At 38.1% G+C, this 23055-nt stretch overlaps 1 protein-coding gene across 1 annotated transcript; it reads left to right on the top strand.

Moving 5' to 3' along the window:
- Positions 1-1502: 1502 nt before the first annotated feature.
- Positions 1503-12810, top strand: LOC140151537 (angiopoietin-related protein 7-like). Its single transcript, XM_072173913.1, has 7 exons — positions 1503-1664; positions 2182-2239; positions 3176-3342; positions 6136-6397; positions 8153-8469; positions 10726-10864; positions 12096-12810. Exons 1-7 carry the CDS (start codon positions 1563-1565, stop codon positions 12359-12361), a joined length of 1311 nt encoding a protein of 436 aa, XP_072030014.1. The 5' UTR covers positions 1503-1562; the 3' UTR covers positions 12362-12810.
- The last annotated feature ends 10245 nt before the right edge of the window (positions 12811-23055 follow it).

The raw sequence follows: 23055 nt of genomic DNA, 5'->3' as shown, positions 1-23055 counted from the left end.
CCCTTCTTATCATTTATCAATGTAGGTATGTTTTAATTATTATTTAAAGGAAAGTGTTCCTTTGCAGTAGGTACGATAGAAGTGGTGGGAGTTTCGATACTAACTTTTATTTCATTTTCTCAATGAAACTGATTTTCCTGTGTCAGGATGGGGATTACCTAAACTTTGACGTATAGCTGAGGCGAAGGAAATGTTTATAAACACAGGTAAGTAGTCTGGGCCACGACGAAAATATGTTCGTGACGGATATCCGTCAAAATAACCTTGATATTATACTACAAGAAGAAGATTATCACAGATGACGCCACTTACTGTCAATATCAGGCAAGAACGTATTTTTGCCACGGAATAACAAGGCTGGTAAGGGACTGGTCCATCAATATGCTTGAGGGAAGCGCATTATCTGGTTACGATCACCTCATCTGTCAAAAGCCTTATTGCCCGTTAACTGATTCGGCGCGAGTTTTAAAAACACGGGTCCTCAATAAAGGATGGTCTGGGCATATCAGTTATTACAACTGCCGATTAGCTGTATGGCGGGATATTACATCATATGTCACTTCACCTATAGCATTTGAACCTTACTTTGCAACAAGTAGAAGTAGTTGTCGTAGCTTGTCCTTAAAAATGTGACAACAAACCAGATGTGTGTTTCCGCTTACAGTCAAGCAGCAAGAAAAATCCTCTGCACTCCTTGAAATTAAGGTTCCGAATGTGATTATGTTTCTGCAAGACAAGTAATTTGAGACCATTCTAATTCAAATGTGAGCATTGTTTAGTGCGACCTTCGAGTTGTTAGCTTATAACTCGAGAAACAAACTGCACAGATAGGCCAAAGTATACCTGCAAATCAGAACCTTTTCTGAATCGTTATGACCACTAACTTTGGTGTGATTCGAACAAAAGTAGACCACTTTTGAATTTTTTTTCTGAAAGTTTTTCCCTTTTTTCTACCATATGCGCTGGATTTGAAAAAATATATATTTTAGCAAAATTTTGAATGCTTAACTACAATATCAGCAAAATCACTAACAATAAAGAAACATAGCTTCGTTACATCCTTCTACCGAATCCAGAGGAAACATGTGTCCCATTCACTGCCTTACAGTCGGGTATTGTGTGCCAAACAAAGCCATCCTGGCAAACCCGGATAAAGGTTATACTCCATATGTTATACAAACTTGCTTCGTTGCAGTTTTTCTTGTTTCTATGCAGTTTTTATTTCATTTGCTGAATAAAAAACCGATGTCACTATCTCGTATAGCATAAAACATTTGCAAAAGTCAACGTCAATCAACTATTGGTATAATGACATAAAATGTGGGTTTGGCCTTAGATTGTCAACGAATGCATGCTTTTGGCACACTCAGATTTAACAATGGAATTTTTTTACATACGTGGGATAGTTTGAGATTGCATCATCCAATCAGAGATACCAATTCGCGCAATTGGTTTTTATATCAGTGATCAACGTGATAGTTTTTATATCGGTGTAATTTTTGAGGAGATCAGAAGTTGTTCAATTTTTGGACTGCTGTGTTGACTGAAAGCATACGAAAACGATGGCAATTATTCATTTGGGTATTTGTTTGCTACTTTGCTGTAGTCTTCCGGTTTCGGAGGCATCGGAGCAGGTAGACGCTGAAAATGCTGAAGATCTAGTGGTAAGATATATCAGTTGCAACTTATTGTATGCTTGGTTTCCATTGGTCATTATATCAAAATTCGAGTGATTCGCAAAACAGTTTTAAATAATCTTTTACTCGGTTATTGTCGTTCGGCCAAAACTATTGAGTGCCTTAAAAATTGAATTTTGTTCCTTTCTCACACAGTTGTGACTCTTTCTACTTTGGCAAAATTACTGCGAACGTCAGAGCCAAGCAGTTATCTTACTCTTTTAGAATCGTTTGGCAAGCAAAACTTGTGTCTTATGTTTATTGATTTACTGCACAAGTGCGTCTCTATCTACTTTTAAATAGACTATATCTACTTTTTAAATGGAGAGTCAAAATTTGAAAACAATTATTTTACTTGTTTAGTATCGTTTGGTCGGTTAAAAAGATGTACCTTTAAACTAAATAATATTTGTTGGCTTCATTTCACTTTTTTCTTTCACATTGATAATCGCGATTCCCGATTTCGCAATCGTCTGAAATCTAGGCCTATCTTTATTTTCTTCAGAAGGAGTCTTCGACGACCGAAGAATTGATAGATATAATTTGCTCTTGTCGAGAACAAGGTTAGTATTTGCAATACAAAAACAAAATTTTGACTTGTTACTTAATGCATATTCCTAACCTCATTAATAAACGCGATGCGTGCGATCCAGTTACATTTAGTTATTTGTGAAAACGCGAACGCAAATTGAGGTCATTAATATCTCACAATTGACCGCAAAATGCGTAATTGTTCCAATGTCGCACACAATTGACCGGCGTTTGCGTGTTGTTGTGTGTCGAACAAACTGCGCACGCGCTGGCTGCCGTATTTGGATTGCGCGCTACCATATTTGTACAGATTGTGATACGCACTTTTGTTATTGGTCGTCCTGTTTTAGCCTGATCGATGTTTGGAAAGGAAAGATGTAAAAATCATCTATATTTTTAAACTTTTGAGCAAAATTTTGTGTTATTTTGTATGGTGAAGAGATTAAAGTGACGGTTATGAATGAGGTTAATAACTTTGCATCGGTAATATGTCGGGCATTGTGAAAAATCTAAACATTTTGCTTTGGACCTCGGAATATCCCTCGGGGCTACGCCTCTCGGGATATTCCTCGGTTCCATTAATAACCTCTAAATATAGCCCTTGACATCATCTCTTATTTGGTTTTACTAGTATAGTCTAGGCAAGGCGTGCTTTTCGTATTTATTTAGCTTACTTTGCCTCGGACCGTGAAGCTGACTGCAGTGCAGGTATTTAACGGGGGCTGTCCTTTTCTTCGCGCCTTAGTTCCAACAATAGATTGAGTCTGTGTGCATGGGCGGAACTTGCCGGAAGGGTGTGGGGGGGGGGGGGTCGTAAAAATTTTCAGCCCGAGATGGGGGGGGGGGGTGGGTCATAAAATTTAGCCCGCGATAGAGGGTCATATAAATTGACTCCGGTCACCGACTTATTCATGACCCCCTCCTTCCAAAGAAAATGACATCACCCTAACATGTCTATTTTTCTACAGTAACCATGGTCACCAACGGAGATTATCCAAGAGATTGTTTTGATATCAGCCAGAACGGTCAAACAAAGAGTGGGACTTACAAGATTTATCCGTCAGCCAATGTTGACATTGGTAGCCCTGTAGAAGTATATTGCGATATGGAGACAGATTCGGACGGTGGTTGGACGGTAGGTGTGAATGGTGTGGTATACTTTAGAAAACGGCGTTGTAGTACACCACCATATGTTAATAATGTCAGGCAATTCGGCTAGTCCGATTTCCCTCAAATGAAAAAAAGGGAAACAATGTTTGTGAAAGTTTGCCACCGGGTTGGGCTTGAACCCCCCAAACAGGGCCGGATTTACCATTGGGCCCGGGCCCAAGGCCCCAAAAGCACTCTGTACATCTTCCCCGGGACATCTTCCTTTTTAGCCCGAAACACAGTGTTTTGGGTACAATTGCAAAATTTGTTTTATATAACAAAATTCGCCTTCATTTTTGGCTAAAATAGTCTGAAACTGATTTTATTTCGCGCGCAAATGTGCTAGTAAGATCGGAACAAAATATACTCATCTCCATATAAATGGGAGACCGGGGCAAAGTGGACGACGGGGAAAAACGAAACACCCCCATTAACTTCAGTCTCCAAGCTCATGTATTTAGAACACGGCGTGGATCCAGCATTGTTTGTGATAGGGGCGTTCGAGTGAGTCAGGTATGTGTGCTTTTTACAGAAAATGTCAGTTTATCATATGTTTAACCCGATAATTTATAGAAATATTATTATCTGCCGAAGCACTGTGCTTTTGCTGAATTACTTCGATAGCCATATTAATGACAGATGGGCTTAAGCCTACTCTATGCATGGTAATAGGGCTAGCATAGTGATGCCAGTCGGGAGAAATCTCACATGGTGGTGGCAAAGCGGACCGGGGCAAAGTGGACAATAGTCCAGCGTGGATGGGGCAAAGTGGAACGCCGGAAACAGACCCCACTCAGAACTATGCAATAGGCCTTCAAATGTATGCGGCTATATTATACTGATCTACCAGAAGGTAGGCCCTCAAGTGGTGTTGACAATAAAGACAAACATGAATGGGGTGCACGTTTCACTTTTCCCCGGCCCAAAATGCTGGGGCAAAGCCAGGGCCGTCGCCATGGGGGCGTGGGAGATGTGTAATATCACATGAGAGAGAGGGGATAAAAACTACATTAACTTCGCAATATAGCCCCTATTGGGCCGGTATATTGGGTCTACAATGATGTTGGCCAAGCGCGTTGAGGTGATGCAGACAATTGCAAAGAACTGATTATTTTGCAAGACCGACAGAATACGTGCGCATCCCATCACCTCTCCGCACCGCGCTCTTCATCAGCATTAGGGGGATATGATTCCCCCATCCTCCCGGGATCTACGCCTTGGATTATAGCCTTAGATTCCGGGGATGGGGGATCATATGCCCCTAATAGTTTGCTAGGGGACGGTCCATACAATCATCCCCACCTCCCCTCCCCAAATGTTGACGGCTGTATGTAGGTTTCTGACTAAATAACCTCATATTTGGCCATTTTAACCACAAAAGTGCCCATTTTTTTTTCGAATTTATTCCCCTTTAGCACCATAATTTCGCCACTAGTATTAATATGGCAAAATGTTTCGCGCGCTTCGCGCGTATTTGTACCATAAACCATAAGGTACTGGATTCACTATGCTTCAAGAAATATTTTCCAACCCCTCAGTGTCAAAAAGAAATCTACGCCACTGTTCATCAGCACCAACTGAGATAGAGCAGGGTGGCAAATCAGTCCCCTCCCTGCTCAGTCGACAGATATGTGACGATTTGCATCTTCCTTTGGGTCTATGTTAGACCCAAAATTTAGTATTAAAATGCAAAATCTCTGCGCGCTTCGCGGGCATCTCGGTAAAGCCATTCTGTGAGTAGATCTGCGAGACGTCCCCTTGGAAATTCCTTTTTTTTTCATCTCGAACTTGAACACGAATCTCAAAGATGATAATTCCATCCTTTCTATTTAGCCTAATGTAAATCATAAATGATATGAGGGATAGGGAAGCCCCTTTGATGCCTGGAAAAAGCGTCAAACTAATTATTGTGTACTGGGTCAAAATACCGGGACTAAATTAATCTAGAGTTGTTATGCATCTTCCTTTGGCACAATTTTCATTTTGGCATTGGAATTGCATTTTTTCGCACGCTTCGGGCGCATTTGTCCCGGTAATGCTCTTTTATTAGCAGAACAGTGGGACGATTTGGAAATTTTGCCCCCTGGATCGGTGACTCCGGTACATCGCCCATTTTATCGAACTTTTCTGCGCTTTTAAAGGAATTCTGGGGACAGCTTGGAAAAAAACTTCTCGACCCCCCCCTCCCTCTCTCTACTTTTTCAAGTTCACACCATTTAATAAAACTGCGTTTTTGATCAACTTTATTTAATGTCATTTGTTAGTTGCAGTCCTAAGGTAAAGGTTTTGCCTTACCTTGCTTTATAATCCTGTTTGAACTGGATAAAAATTTTTGGTCCACTTTGCCCTGATCTCCCCTATATGCTTCCGACATCCCTGTCTATCTTATAGTAACCCAAAATTTGGCCACTTGAATCCACATGCCTTCCTCACGGTGAGTTTGGGGCCTCCCCAAAACCTTGACTTTGAAATTGATCGCCTATGATCGAGCAGTGATAGAGTACAACACCTTTAGACCAATCGGCCACTCCGATATACATGATATACCCTGATATAGAATCATTAAACCGGAACTTGTTTCATGGACGCCCTCCTTCAAAAATCTGGATCCACCCCTGAAGGGAAGCTAAGAACCACTTTTCCGCAGACCTTTGCTCACATAACTCACGAACTTACGCTACATTGATATGTGAATGGTCATATGGAGACAAATACTGACTTTACACATTCAATTGGACGAATGTCCTAATAGTTTAAAGACGTATTCTTTAATTTTCAGGTTTTCCAAAAGCGAGAGGACGGAAGTGTCGATTTCAACCGAGGCTGGGAGGATTACAAGAGTGGGTTTGGTTACGTCGGTAGCGAGTTTTGGTTGGGAAACGAACATATATTTGCAATAACAAACCAAAAGAAATATGAGATGCGAATTGACATACAAGAATGGAATGGTACCAAACATTTTATTGCATACGATCGGTTTCGTTTGGGAGATGAGACACGTAATTATAGGTCATACCTTGTGTCTGCTTCAAACTCTCCAGGTAACAGTTATTTTGTGTTAGTTGCTTTGGCCACTGCTCGGTAAATAAATTAGATCAATTGCTTTCGCTATTCCATGAAATAAAACATGAAAGTATTGAAGTTTAAAATAGATCATATAGACTTTAGTTTATTTGTATAGAATGAACGTAATTACAAAATCACTTGGTTTTGAATGTGGTGGTAATCTGGTAATAACATTCTTTGATTTTAATTAAATATCAGATTATGTTATTCAAGTCCAGAATTTTGCTCACGTTTTAGACGTTTCATCTTCCGTGCGGAAGATTTCATCAGTAATGCGCCGATACAGCCGCTGCACCACCTCTGGTCCTCCTACACTCATCCCTAGGGTGGGTAGTTGTTTGCAGTGACAGGACTCAAAGAATAGGTTCCTTCATCGCGATTGATGACGTTGTCCCCCCGCTTTCTGATCCACATGGCCTCTCTGATCCACCGCGTTTGTTTACATTAGTTTTTATCGACGACTTTGGCCCCTTCCCAATAAATTAATGACATGGTTTTGTTGCGAACTACTGACTTGTTTATTTCCTCAACTGAGTCCTTCCTTACCGATCGGGTAACTTTTCTTGTCGCTATCTTATCCGATTCCTTTTGATGCTCTTTCATTCTTACGCTAAACTGCCTGTCGGTTTCCCCAAGATTTGGCACTGCAGGGGCTACCCATCGCTGCATGCTCGGAAGTTCTGTTTGTATATTTCACCTCTGAAAGTACGTTGTTATAAGAACAAATACGAGAAGTTCAATTATATCCTTGGTGTTCAATAATGTCCTTTGTTTCAGCGTAGCGTCCCTGTCCAAGTGCTATGTAACAATCTCCAAAGTCTTACTTATAGGAGTAGTTGTGAAAAGTGACACTATGTCATGCGAATTGAAAATATCCTCATCGTCTATTTTAACCGTAGCGAGTTCTTCCGTTTGTTCTCTTGAGTTGGTGACGTGATGAACAGTCTTACCTACCATGGGTGACAGAATCTCAGCCAGCGCTTTTGATGTCTGGTATGCGATGGACACAATATCAACATGGTATGCGATGGACACAACACAACATCCAAACCGCCATGAAGCCGCATAACACATTGAAAAACAACCTTGTGCACCCGAAAGACAAAAGAGAAAACGCGAAAACGTGTGACTGTGTTTACGAGATCCCGTGTCAAAATTGTAACAAGTCGTACATTGGTGAAACCGGCAGGCAGTTTAGCGTAAGAATGAAAGCGCATCAAAAGGAATCGGATACGATAGCGACAAGAAATTTTACCCGAGCGGTAAGAAGGACTCAGTTGAGGAAATAAACAAGTCAGCAATTACAGACCATGTTTCACAACAAAACCATGTCATTAATCAATATTTTGCCTTGGGGGATGGTCCATACAATCACCCCCCCCCCCCTTATGATGACGCCTGTATGTGGGTTTCTGGCAAATTAACCTCATATGCCATTTTAATCTTAATTTTTTTCGCGCATTTGTACCATAAACTTATTATGTCGCCAAAAGGTGCTGAATTCACTACTTAAAAGAAATTTTTCCAGCCAATCCCCCAATATCAACAAAAATCTACGCCATTGAGTAAAACGGTCATGGGCAGTAGACCTATACAAATAGGTCAAATGTGGGGCGACAGGGAGAGTCTTTGCCTAGGGCGGCAAAATCCCTAGGAACAGCCCTGGCAAAGACACAGTAAAACTATTAAATGAAATTAATTGATAGAATTTATTTTATACATTATTTCAGAAAATTGTCAAGATGTTTTTCAACTAGGGATGGAAGACGGACGAATAAAAGACAGTCAAATATCAGCATCACATCAATATCCAGCCCTTGTATATTACGCGATAAGTGGTCGTCTAAATTTCGCTGGTACATGGATCGCCAATGTTCTCGACGCAGACCAGTGGATACAGGTTGACTTGGATGCCTCCAGACTAGTTGCTGGAGTAATATTGCAAGGCAGATTTAACACTGCTGAATGGGTGACACAATACAAGGTCCAGTACGCTGAAGGTGATGCCACATTCCAGTATGTAGTAGATGCCAGTGGAGATGAGTTGGTAAGTTAGTTTTACATGACCTTTTTCAGATTTGTTTTATTCAGATCTTCACAATTTATTGCAATTTTCAGACTGGATGAGGGGATACTACCTGTTTCATGTACGGGTAATATGTACCGAGGTTTCGGGGTGCTTTGGTCTAGCGATATGACCCTCAAATGCCCGTTTTATGTAGGCACTATAATTGTGAAATATATGAACTCATTACGCTACAGACTCCTGAAGCAAATCTGTTCGTTTTTGCCGAAGAAGCTTAGGGGTGACTTGGGGATTCAATCACGTTTCACCGTTTTTCATCACCCAGCGTTTAACAACGATGCTTCCGTGTCGTCTGCATGGTTTACCAAAGTAAACCACTCAGACGAACCGGACGCGAGTTGTTAAGGGACGCACCATTAGACTTCAAGGGGGGGGGGGGGAGGGAGTGGGGGGCGGGGGGATTTTTTTTTTCGCCGCCGAAGGTGTTGATTTTTTTTTTGCCGTCGAAGGCGTCAAGGTTTTTTTCGATCAATAGAAAGGACATCAAAGGTCGAGAGCAGGACATTCAACTCCATCAGTTCATCATTGGAGCCCTCCTGATGAGGGTGTGTGTTGTACACATCGAAATATTGCGGTAACTAATCCAATATATAACTAATCCAATACTTATTTGCTAATCCAATATATGTTTGTGTTGAATGACAGTTTAAATCTACTTTGCTTGAAAATGGATCATATTAATGACTTTCGTATTTTCAATATCCTTGAATATCCTTTACAAAACGGACAAATTGTGTGCATTTTCTACGTTGCCCATACGTTAATTTCGTACGTGCAGAGTCTTCAATACTGGCTAAATTATTGACCTCGCTTCGTCACAGGAGAGTGATTTGTACACAACGTTTGGAAATCGCAACCTCTCTAATAAAGCAACTACACCAGACACAAAAGGAAACTCGTCAGTTCTAGTCATCTGTTCAACAACCTGATAATTGGATTATTCTGAAATATAGATTTTGTTAACTGGACTTTGCTTTCTCATTTGACACCCTGTTCGTGAAAATCGAGCAAGAATTGACCAAGATATGCGCCTCCAAACCCAAAAGTTCAATATTGTGCCTGTTACATTGTGTGGTTTATTGATTGGCCCGTTGTGTTTGTATGCAATACAACGATACGTTCCCATTGAAAATCGTTGAAATTGCAACTTTTGATTTTGGGGTTTGACGGTTTGGAGGCGCATATCTTGGTCAATTTTTGTTCGATTTTAGAACAGGATGTCAAATAAGAAAGCAAAGTCCAATTAACAAAATGTATATTTGTTTGTTGAACAGCAAGATGACTAAAACTAACGAGTTTCTTTTTGTGCCGGGTGTAGTTCCTTGTCCAGGTGATAAACGCAATTATTTTCACGAGCACATTTTCCAACCTCACCGGTCTCACGTGATAAGATGGTAGTGGGATGGAGTAGTGGTACGCACGCCAACCATGATATCACAGTAGTATACGGTGTACTATGACCGCCTATTTGTCCAACATGAATATTGTTGACACCCAATTCAATAATTTCTGCAATTATATATAATTAATTTTCCCCAAAGTGAATATATTTGGCACGATGCATTAGTTATCTAATTTGATATAATTTTTGAAACACGAACACAAATTACATCAGTTTCGCCGTCGAGTAATGATTAAAGGAGGAAATAGGAAAAGTGATCCCGCCCGGAAAAAATTGACCCAGGACCTCTGGTTTACGAGACCAGCGCCTTAACCACTTGGCCACGGGAGCTTCATGATTAGGCAGACTGGGAATTCAACCTATAAGCGGTCACGAAGGAGGTAGGGTTATGTTCTATAAAGCATATCCATGTGCATTGCACAAATTACTCACATGGAGACTCTATGTAACGAACCTATTTGTCTTTTTGTAGTCATCTGTGATGACTTGATCCAGCAACACTGGTGGTGTTTCTAAAAGGTGTAGTGTTGCTAGAATTGTTCTGGATCATAACTGAGGTTGAATGCTGGGCCCCTTATGTTCATTGTTTTGTTAAAGCAAGAAGAAATAAGTTTCGAAACGTCGAGTCTCCATAAAATGTGAGTACGTTGTAAATGGATATGCTTTATAGAACTTTAGCTACTATATTGAACATCGAACTATCCAAATGAACCTCTTCCAGAGAAGCAATTATGAAGCAATTTCTAATGGAGAATGAACAACATCAAAAAAGAAAAAGAATTGAAAATTGGAACTGTTTTACGTTTGAACTGCAGATATTTGATGGAAATACAGATCAAAGAACTCCCGTCACCAGTATGTTTCCGTCACCGGTTGAGGCCACATCTGTACGGATACAACCCACTGCTTGGAAAGGCCACATTTCCATGCGGTTTGAGCTGCTTGGATGTGAAGGTAAATGCTGGACATTATTATAATACTCATTACAGATCATGGGGCCACATCAACGAGGCACTTCAAACTTCATTTGAATCCTACATGGTTGTCAAATTGGCAAAGTAAGCTAAAATGGATATACAACCTGTCTCAAAAATATTGTGCAAGTAAAAAAAAAGGGCGTAGTCTTAGCTCTCAAATGCCGTTTGTTCTGTTCAATTTGCTTGTTTTAATCTCGAGATATGTTTATTTAACAATGAAAGGGTAAAATCACAATTGTGCCACTTTTACTAGGAAAGAGAGCTGTACAGTACATGTAAATCAATGATAGCATCAAGTTTATCAAGAGTTCCTTCGTGAAATCAAAAGAATACATCAATTACATAACAATACAAAATTGTCTTTATTTACTGTTTTACTGTTTTATCATGATACAGGTATAATGATTCTCTTTTTCCTATTAAAACTGATTAAAAGATAAATCAATATTTCACATTCTGCTGTAAAATTAAATACATGTGCATGTCAATGATTTTATTATGGTACATTTCTCTTTGTCACTAAAAGACAAACAAATATTGCACACTTATAGGTTAATGAATGCGTATTACTTGTTGGGAGAGAAATTATACAAAATAATAGTGCACGCGCACTGATGTTAATCAGCCCCGAATGCGGGATCGGAGTGCATTAGACGCATCACCATCAGCTATCATTGATTTACTGTACAGCCCTCTTCCCTAGTAAAAGTGGCACAATTGTGATTTTACCCTTTCGTTGTTAACTAAACATATCTCGAGATTGAAACAAGCAAATTGAACATTACAAACGGCATTTAGGTCACAAAGGTATTTTCTAATTGCCAAAGAGGGCGCTTTTCACTTGCATAATTTTTTTGAGACAGGCTGTATTATTATCCAAAGAATTCAATTCAAGATGACAACAATATCATTTTTGGTGCATATCTGTTTCTGGAGGTAAAAAAACCCGGGGATAAAATAAACGATTTACAATTTATTTAAATACAAAATTTGTGACTCTCTTATATTGTCGCGTGCTTTATAATTGTCAAGTAAAACAAAAAGATGAGGGTTTTTTTCAGAAGGAATGTCTGAAAATATGATGAAGCCGGAGCTCTTTCTAGCGCATCTTGAGGAATCAGTCGCAAGATCCGAATTTGCAATTGGAAAAAGGAAAATCAAGTTGGTTTTATAAAATGGTGGTATTTTTTTGTTTTTGTAATTTCCAGGGGATTCTTTAGCGGCTAATCACAACTTTGAAGCATTTTCTACCCAGGACATGGATAACGATCCTGATATAGATTCCAACTGCGCAGTCAGCACCGGACCATGGTGGTATGGTGCCTGTGATAACTCCGGGCTTAATGGGCCGTATCAGGTGAAGGCGTTGTCTGACAAAGACGGAATCCTCTGGAAAAATTTCCAAGGTTTTTCGCATTACCTTCAGAGCACGGAAATGAAGATACGTCCGGTCATGCCGGTCGTAGATGGATAAATCGACTCGTTAAGTATTTGGAGGTATCGGAGCATTTGTTCAAATCCTATCAACCAATTCACAAAATTCGGCTCTTTGGACAGTGGAGGTATAATGGGGTATAATGGTTTGATTCAAGTATGTGATTTACAATTTGTAGCTCGTTTTGTAAATATGATGTAATTCTATCCATAGTACTTCCACTGATCATGCTGATACGATTCTACACAGCAAAAACAGTGTTTAGAAATCGGAGACAGATTGGTGTTAAGAAAGTTAAATGTTTGATGTTTGGCATATAAACACTTTAATGTTTATATCCTAAACATCTGAACATAAAACACACAATTATATTAAGTGTGTTTAGGATCTAAAATTAAAATGCTTAAATGCTAAACATTTAACTTTCTAAGCACCAATCTATCCCTGATTTCTAAACACTCTTTTTGCAGTATAGTAGTACACCATAACTCAAATATATGTCAATAGTTTTGTCACTATACCTTCAGGTATCGGTATACAATTGTTTTGGAAGTAAGCCTATCTACTACCAGAGGATGATTTAAGGAAGCCCCATCATGCACTGTAAAAGTGTTATCACGCGAGTTTTAACTGCCACTTAACTTCTCAAATCCCATTGAAGTCTGTGCAAAAGATGTTGTTTTAGAATTGCCCGTGTGTCATTATTACTTGGTCGATTTCAGATCTAAAGTGATGTATGCATGAAGGATAATTCACACCTTCTGTAGATAACATAAAATGTGAAATCGACTGACATTTTGAATGTGTTTTTATTGTAAATATATCAGTCCAAATTCAAATTTAACCATACACGTTTATGCAGTGGTCACGGGCAGTGGTGTCATGTTCACTCACACAGCTGCTAACCACAAGTTGACCCCAGTGGAGTGCTGGGAAGTGCTTAAATCATCCTCTGATCTACTAGTACTACTGTAGAATTTTGTGTGCGACCAATGGTCCCTTACATTTTTTTGTTATACATGACAGGAAATTTCCAACATGTTTACAAACTATCCAGGGATATTATGTGAAAGATTTCATCAACGAATAAAACTCCAAGGTCTTGTTTTAAGTGAGTCTCTTACAAATATTTGCCTAAAAAGTAACGCAGCGTCATAACTAATAATAATTGTGTTCACAATATTTCAACATAGAAGGAAGGATGATTTATTTACGCGCATTTTGATACCCTATTTGAAGAGCTTTGTTTCAAAACCCTTACATCCACTTGCCAAATTTTGAGAACATATCAAAAAATCATCCAAATAATCACTGATATAAGGTGTTTTTCAACAAAAGCAGTTTTTGGCGGGATGCTCATCCTACCCAAGCATCCGCCAAAAACTGCTTTTGTTGCAAACCCCCATATATCAGTGATTTTTTTTGATGATTTTTTGATGTGTTCTCAAAAATGGGCAAGTGGATGTAAGGGGTTTTGAAACAAAGCTCTTCATTTGTCCAAATTCGTTCAATATTAACAACACATCAGTGTTTTAACGAAAAATATCCGAATTTAAAAGTTGCAGCTATTTGTATTGATTTGAAGTCAGCGCGAAGATAAATGGAGGATTTTACGTGCCACAATGCTTGCGTAATAACCATTGATCGATGTAAACTGCAACTTTTAAATTCGGGTATTTTTCTTTAAAAGCACTACTTTCGGTAATTTCGGTAACCGAATGTTACCTACGAATACAATTTGACATCATGACAGTATTGTGAAACACCGCCATTCACGCCCATATTGGTACATAACGAAGGCCTGTATGTTTGCTATCAAATCATATGTCAATGAAAGTTGCGAAATCACATACATGCCCACCATGCAAAACTGAATACGGCTTAATTGTTGAAAAATATGTACTGAAATAGACGACGGTCTGCTCATTTGAAAGAAAAATCAGATTCGAAGAAGATTAGAAGGAGATAAAATAATACTTGGATTTGTCAGCTGTCATGTGTGTTTCATTTTAAACGTTTACCGACCTTCTGGTTTCTGAGTAATTTGTGTCCAAATTGGTTTATTCGAAGGTAACTTTTGACATTTTCGCTAAGTTTACCTACGAATACCATGGACAAACACGACTTTTCTCATTGTCTCATGATCTAGACAACACAGTGGTGGACCCTAGTATAAAGCTATTTATAGTTGCCCTCAAACCAAAGGCCACAAGACGTAACTGACTCCAAGATGGCCTTCACAAGTCTGCAATAACGGTTTTAAGCGATTTGTGTGCAATTAAGCAAATTTAAGTCACTTTAGTGCCTTTGTTTCTTACTTCAATCCTCTTTCAACCACTGTGAACCGACATTAAATATACATGATAGGGTGTTAAGTATCAATAAACGCACATAAAGAAAATAATACATTCAAAGTGCTTTATAAAATGAAGATTTGATTGCGATATCCACCAAAAGTCTAATTCTTACCTACAAATACTGAAATGTTACTTACGAATACAGCATAATACATGACATATGTAATGAAGTGTCCCTACCAATGGAAATTAATTATCAAAAACTTTAAGCGGTACCCCGGACAATATTATTACCCATATACGGATTCATTCAACAATTATTTATTATGTAAATTTGCTGTTTGTATATCAAAATGAAGTGTTCAAAATCTTGCTAAAACCATCAAAAAATTTTGATCTAAGGTAATAGCATTTATTCATTTGGACGTACCATCTGAAAGAGATCTAAAAACTACCATTTTATTCATTCATTATCATAAAAGCAAAATTTGAACCTCTAAACTTAATATAGATATTGTTAAATCGCTCATGTTACCTACGAATACCCGGGTTTCTTCACCTATAATTTTATAAAGCGTTAGGTGTATGCGTATAAATTCTTAGTATTCCTGAAAACAGATATCCCACTTGTTCTTGTACAATATGTAAATTGATTCATACTCATTTGATAAATAAAATACAGAAACTGATCTAAACTTCATTTTCAAAAATAAACTAGCATAAATTGACTAAAATCGTATTGATCGCGTTATAAAAATAAAAACAAATATTTTCTGGTTGAGCTAGCATTTTCCTGACACCCTGTGGTCTACATTACACGAAAAAAGCGTTAATGGGAATATTCCATTTGTTTTAGGTTGATTAGTATTGCGATAGTGAAAGCATCCTAGTGGTATTCGTAGGTAACATTGGGTTTTGATGTCACATTTACTATCACACGTCCTGGATTTATTTTTCAAGATTATTTCAAGATTATTGATGGCACTTTTGGTTCCTATAAGGCCAACATGCCATCAATCAATGGGCAAAAGGAAAAAATTGTGGAGACATTTTTATTTTGGACTTTTATTTTTGGCCCGTGGACACTTTTGGTTGGATTCGACCATATAATCACGTCCGTTCCGTGAGTAGTTGATTGGAGAAGAGAAGATCATAAGAACACCTTCTCAACTTTACATAGTATAATTTTTCCTACAACATCTTGTCCAAACTCTAAACAAGAACACACATCAGGTGTCTAAAATATTCACGAATGCTATACTGAATCACGTTTAAGAAGAAAGTGCATGTGATAGCTTAAATATTGGTGTTGGGATCTATTCGACAAAAAGAGTATCTGACTTGTAATGTTCTTGTATTTTATGTTTTGTATATTTTACGTGACATTATGCTATTGCAAGTGGACCACAGAAAAGATGGACTGACAGTTCCGAAAGAAAGAAACAATTGTTACACTTTAAACAGGCACAGTCCATGAATAATATTATAACTAAGTATTACAAGATATTTAAAAATAGTTCTTCGTATACAAAGACAATAGTTGGGACAAAACCGTTTCATCCATTTAAACTCAATTCACGATATTGATTTACGTGGAGCCCTGCAATTAGAATAAGCATTTATACATCTTCCGGTCAGGCCCGTACTCATAGGGGTTGAATGCCACCTTGTGCAAGTTGTTCCACTCCTTGGATTTTTAGGGCGAATTTCTCGACGGGTGGCTTAGCAATTGGCTTGTCTAGCCTCAAGGCTTAAGACGTCGTAAGACCAGGCTTAACTGAAAACGTATTTCCCGAAGCACGGCTACCATAGCCTCGAGGCTTCGTTAGCCCGTGGGCCAGGCTTGTAGGATTAGCCCCAGGCTTCAGTAAAATTTGCATTTCTCGAAATCAGTCTTCTGTAGCCGTAGTCTACGCAAGCCTGTTAGACCAGGCTTACAGCGGCTTTTCTTGGCCCTGCCTCAGAGCAGGTCTTAGGTCGTAAGCCTTGGTCTATTTCAATTTACAAATTATTTAAATTGTAACGCAAAGTTTATCTTTCATATTTTTGACGGTCTTTCAATTAACATGAGTAAGCAGTCGCGTAACTAGGGGGGGGGGAGCGGGGGAGCTCTTGCCCCCCCCCAGGAAAAAGGTAAATTAGGCCTACTTCTGAGAGTTATTAATTAACCTCATATTTGATAATTTTAACCTTAAAAACTCAATTATTTTTTAAGGTTAAATAAATTGCATTATCCCACTTTTGTACCATTGGCCTATATGTCACCAGCCTTAATAGCTTAAATATGGCATTTGTACCATAATTTTTTTTCAATCCCACCCCCCATGCCAAAAAGAAATCTACGCCAATGTTCCGGGGACACATTCCAAGCAGATCCCATAACTCCTCAGACTCACTCCACCCCTTACAAACCCAAACAGCATGAATGATGCCTGTCCCTCATTTATTATGTTTGCCCCCGCTTTCCCCCACCCTCCCCCCAAATGAAAATGTCTAGTTACGCCACTGTGGGTAAGTAATTGTTCGATTTAGTTGAACATTTCAGCATTTTATTTCAGTGTTCATTTGAGTTAGATGAATTTTTTTAAGAAGCTGTTGCTATCATAAGACCTACTCATTTTGAATGATGATTTTTTTAACAACGAATATAATTTTTTTAAAATTCTTTCATCATCATCATCATCATCATCATCATCATCATCATCATCATCATCATCATCATCATCATCATCATCATCATCATGAAGACCTACTGATACCACCTGTCCATATCCAAGCCTTAATAGTTTGATACTCGTACTTTTCTAAGTAGGCCTACAATATTATTTTGGAGTGCCTATAAATTATTATACCAGGTTGGACATCAATTTAATACAATAGAAGAAGGACAAAATTGGTAAAGATATAGTAAATATTTGACACGAAACAATAATGCATGCAGTATTAAAACTGAATTTACGGATAAGATGCATATAATATTGCTATATCTTCTACTTAAATAATTATAAGTATTGTACCAACAGATAACTTCATGTGAGATCTGAGAAGACTACTGATATCAGCAGTAGATAGCACGTTGGTTGCTTTCTTTTTTAGGGGAATCACAGATTCCTTTCCATTAGGCTTACAGTTTTACCCTTTTTGGGATGCAAAGAAAAAATCACGAGTATAAAGCATAGACGTATCATTCATACAAGTTGGACTCATAAAAAGGCAAGTGGAAATAAATTAATACATAAAAGACACAAAAACAGACACAATATTCTTGCATCAAGTTGTGTACGGTATAAGCCCAAGCACAAGACCGCGGGTCCAGGCTAGTCTTAGCTTTGCGCCGGGAACATTGCGATAATGAGACGGCAACCTTGTTAGTACGGTAAACCGTGAGGACCACAGCTTATGTACATCTACCTCCAACAGCCTATACAATTAAGTCGCTGGTTGAAAGGGACGAGGTTGTCAAGCGTTAAGCCTGCAAGGCCACTAAGACTAGGTTGAATTTGCGTTGAATAAATCCGGCTAGAGTTAAGACTCGGGCTTCGAGAGCGGGCTAGGCTTAGTAGCCTCAAGGCCACCTTAAGACTACGGCTTAATAAGACTCCTGTCGGGAAACTCGCCCTTAGGGACTTTTGATGTGTTATTTAATATGCTTTTCTAAATGAATGGTGATTAAATGGATTCTGTTGCAATTAGTGGAGGGTTACCGTTCACAAACACTTGTTAGGGGGGCTGATGCAAAAATAATTCATCGCGGAATTTTTTCCTTTTTCAGCCCCCCCCCCTTTTTTTGACATGAAAATTATGGGTCAACCCCATAGAAAAGCATATAAACTCAATTTTCCCAGGAAAATTTGTGGTCATTTTTTTCAGCCCCCCCCCTTAGGAGGGTCAAAAATTTCAAGGCCCCCCTTTTTGCATCAGGCCCCCCTACCAAGTGTTTGTGAACGGTCCCTAACCCCTTATTTTTTCTTAATTTGACTGGTAATATACAGACGATAAATGATGCAAATGATGTGTTTGTCAAAATTTTAATACCTATAGTTTGATCAGCTCGTAATCGGCGGCCCTTATAACATCGCGGATTAATATCAATATATTTTATTTGGAGAATCGTCTTGTGATATCTCGCCAGAAGTATTACAAATTATTTATTGAAGTCCTATACTCTGTCTACTTTCTTTAACACGCAAGATATAGACCAGGCAGATCAACAATATCACTCTTAACGTGGGTCTACTTTTCGGCGTAGTGGTAAAAGCCTAATAAATCCCGCCGATTACAAGCTTATCAAAGTATATGACTTATGAATTAAGCTCTGAGACTGAATGGTACAATTTACGTAAGTTATAATTTATAATAATGAAATTCAACAGATATTGTATGTTCCCTTCCACTTTGAAGTAAATAAATTTGAATCACAGCAAGTAAATACCGCGTATTGCACCTTTATTTGTATTGAATACCAGACTCTAATTTTCATTCATCATTTAATGAAATCAATTTCGTAAGGCACTTGTATGGGATTTTTAAAGAACACCAGAAATTGTACTTAAGATGACCGTAACCGTTTTGCGAGAACTTAATATAGGTCATGTGTCATAAACTAGGTACCTTTGTGTTACATAGTATAAAAGTGAAATATTTCAAATATTTTACCTACAGGTCTCATTTGAAGTGGTTCATCCTCCTGAGCATTTTTATGAAAATCGGTTAAAAGATGAGAGTGCGGGCAAAAGCAATCACAAAGTAGGGGGTATTCAACCCCCTCTTTTTCCACAAAGAGGTATTAGTCTTTTAAATGACCTTATGTATTTATTTACTTGGTTTAGAGGTCTGGGAGTTCACTTAGACATTTTTTACTACAATTTGTCCACATTGAAGTACGAAGCAAGGTAGGCCCCCTACGCAGTGGGTTAATTCCTTTTTACATTACGGCGCGCAGAAACTGCGTAGTTTACTTCGTACTTCAAAGTGGAAAGTAGATAGTTACCATGGTTACAAGTATCTGGGCAAGACAGTCAAAATGGAAGACAACACAAGAGAGGAAGTCTTACTGAGAATCAAGGCTGGCTGGTGTTGTTTTGGTACAAAGACATCCTTTGTGATAAAAAGCTACCAATGACATTGAGGAGGCGTATGTTTGATCAATGTGTGTTACCCACCATGACCTACGGCGCTGAAACCTGGTCGACAACTAAAGATCTGGAACAAAAACTCACCACGACACAACGAGCCATGGAAAGACGTATGCTGAACATAACTATACGTGACAAAATCAGAAACAGTGACATAAGAAATAAAACTGGAGTCAAAGACATCATGGAAAGGATCGGTGAAGCAAAATGGAAAAAGAGTCACCGAGTGGCAACCAAGAACAGGAAAGCGTAGAAGAGGAAGGCAAAGACGAAGATGGCGAGACCACTTAACAGCATATAGAGGCACCACATGGGCAAGGGATGCGCAAGACAGACAGAAATGGAAGATTCTTGAAGAGGGCTTCATACTACAGAGGATGAAACAGCCTAGGTGAGGTGAGGTGAGTTGTTCGGCTCAAAATTAAAAGGGCACATATCTGACATTAAAAGCTAACATTTTATGGGAAAGAAATGCTGATCTATTTTTACAGAAATGTTACAATATTGCTTTAAGCCCTGCATATAACAAATGTGTGGGAAACCTGCCAATCTGTCAACATGCAAGAGATCTTGATATAGCAATGATATTTTGCATAACATTACAGGAAAAGAAGAACTTGTGGAAAATGAAGAGGAAAGTGAACAAGAATCACAAAGTATATTTAAGAATGGACAAGAAAATAGCAATTATAACAGTATTGACAAAACAGGTAAGTTATGAATAGTAAAATCTACACACACCCTGTGCAAGCGCTTATTCTTGCGAAACGCTTGGAAATTTTCGGCAAAAGAGATCTGAATAAGCCCTATTTTGGTTCTAGAGATCCCATTTTATGAGCCTGATGTTTTATTGTCAAATTCATATAGTGATTTTTTGTTTCATGGGTAATTTATTTTCCTTTTCAAAATACAAAATTCATGTTGTTGATAGTCGCAACCCAAGTCAACTCAAGTCGTCAATGTTTCTTTCTTATTTATCTGCAGTAATGGTATTGGTCCCCTGGTGGCTCTATGGATGATATTTACCACAGGAGAAGTAGCCCAGGAAGAGGAAACGCCATTATGGATATTATTTTATGAAGGAGTGGGAATATCTGTCGGTCTCTGTCTACTCGGAAAACGAGTTATCGAGACAATTGGTGAAGATTTGACGACTTTGACGCCATCTAGGTAAGTTACAACAACATTGATTAAGATAATGAGTTGTTTTGTAATACAAGTGTGAGAAGGGTTTCCAATTTGTTGACCTAATTGTGTTTGAAGCAATGTTTATTTGTCGCCTGTTATAATGTTCATTCATAAAAAAAATGCTATGTCTCAAAGCCGCCGCACGCGTTCGTTTTTCTTAGCACATCCATGTCAGCTGAAACAGCAAATTCATTTTTTATTTCCTTTTTTTCTTTTTTTTTTAAATTTTGCCATAAAATCATGAAATTCTGAAACATATTTTGAAGAAAATTTACCTGGTTATAGATACTTGCATTGTTTAGGTTTAAAACAATTGATATATGTACTTCAAATGTGTAAATCAACCACAATTTTATCATGTGTACTTTTGAACACTCGAAAATGACATCTTAATTTGACAAAACAGTATTTTGTCAAAACAAAATGAGGATTTATATGATAATGATATTGAAGGTATTTTTATTGAACTTAATTTAACCAATACAAAGCCTATTTTAGTTGGCAGTATTTATCGCCCAGCATACTGTACTGTTGATTTTCTTGATAATCTTGATGATATATTTAAGAAATGTAACGATTTATATGATGATGTAGGAGACTTTAATTTAGATCAGGTTAGAAAAGTGACAAGGTTGGCAAACAATTCTAATATGAAACAAATTATAACAGATTATACAAGAATAACCGAAACTAGTAAAACAAAAATTGACTTAATATTTGTATCAAAACCAGAACTTATTATCTCATCTGGTGTTCATAGTTTAGGTCTTAGTGATCATTCATTAATATATGCTGTAAGAAAATGTAATAAGTTCAAACTTCCACCAAAAATTGTAAGATCCAGGTGTTTCAAAACTTCAATGAAGTAGATTATATTGATACAATCAAAAATATTGATTGGGGTAGAATATGTAATATAAATGATGTCAATGAAGCACTTAATGAATGGCAGTCTTCATTCAATTCTGCCTGTGATGTGACAAGCATGCACCATTTAAGGAAAAGAAAGTTAAAGGTTGTTTACCTGAATGGGTGAACAGTGAATTTTTGAGACTAAGTAAAGATAGGGACTACTATTTTTCAAAAGCACATAAGACAAAGCAAAGACATAACGAGCAAAGTCTCTTAGAAATAAAGTAAACAATATGAAATATTCACTGAAAAAGAGTTATTGTAACGAGGCTATAAATAACAACATAAATAATAGTAAAAATCTTTGGAAAACAATTAAGAAAATTATACCAAATAAAACATGAAGTATACCTACAGCAGTTGTTAAAAAGAATGGCAAACAATCGGTTTGAACAATATTATTGTGTTTCACACAAAGCCATACAAACCCGGATAGACAAGTAGCAACATCTGCTGCTTTTGGCTCCACGTTGGCGCGTTGTGCTGTAAAATGATGTGGCAAAACCTTTGTAATTTATAGAAATGTGATTTCCAGTGGCGTACCGTGGCCGCCCCTTCCCCGGGGGATGAAGAAAAGCCAATTTTGCCGCCCCCTTCCTCAACAGCCCGAAAAGGTTGCCCCAATTTTTTTAACTTTCTTTTGAAAAAGTGAAGAGCAAAAAAAAAAAAAAAGGATTTATAGGCGCTACCGCCCCCAAAAGCAACACATTTTCATGTATAGTACAATTTTTTTCACTTTTCCGCCCTTTTTCTTTACTAATTCGTTTTGCTTCCCCTTCTTCTTTCGCCTCCCTCTTTTGCCGCCCCTTCTTCTTCCCGCCGCCCCTTCAATTTTAACGCCCCCTGCTTTGACCCCGGGGGGCTGGCGCCCCGGGAGCCACCCCCCAAAAAACGCGCATGATTTCTGTAACATTGCGTACAAGGGCCATATTATTGGTGTACCATTCATGAATAAGAAACAACTCTTGAAATCACGGTTGTTTGATGTGATCATTTATTAATTTTTCTAACAAAACATTATTATAAAGTTCAATTCTAGACCTGAATAATACCAAGAGATATCACACTAATAAACTTTATATACACATATATTTTGTAGCAATGTTTAATATAGATATTCGTTTCTATATCAAATTATTCATCTTTTCTGCTTTTTATGGTAATTTTAATTAGATAAACTCTAAATTTGTGTGCAAATTGA

Source organism: Amphiura filiformis, chromosome 4, assembly GCF_039555335.1.
Source record: "Amphiura filiformis chromosome 4, Afil_fr2py, whole genome shotgun sequence".
NCBI lineage: Eukaryota > Metazoa > Echinodermata > Ophiuroidea > Amphilepidida > Amphiuridae > Amphiura > Amphiura filiformis.
The sequence above is the reverse complement of the archived record's forward strand: the minus strand, read 5'-3'. Positions and strand labels throughout refer to the sequence as shown.

Coding starts and splice junctions, on each gene's coding strand:
- LOC140151537 (XM_072173913.1), top strand. CDS start 1,563: ATGGCAATTATTCATTTGGGTATTTGTTTGCTACTTTGCTGTAGTCTT. Junction 1,665..2,181: donor AAAATGCTGAAGATCTAGTG/GTAAGATATATC, acceptor TATTTTCTTCAG/AAGGAGTCTTCGACGACCGA. Junction 3,343..6,135: donor ATTCGGACGGTGGTTGGACG/GTAGGTGTGAAT, acceptor TTTAATTTTCAG/GTTTTCCAAAAGCGAGAGGA.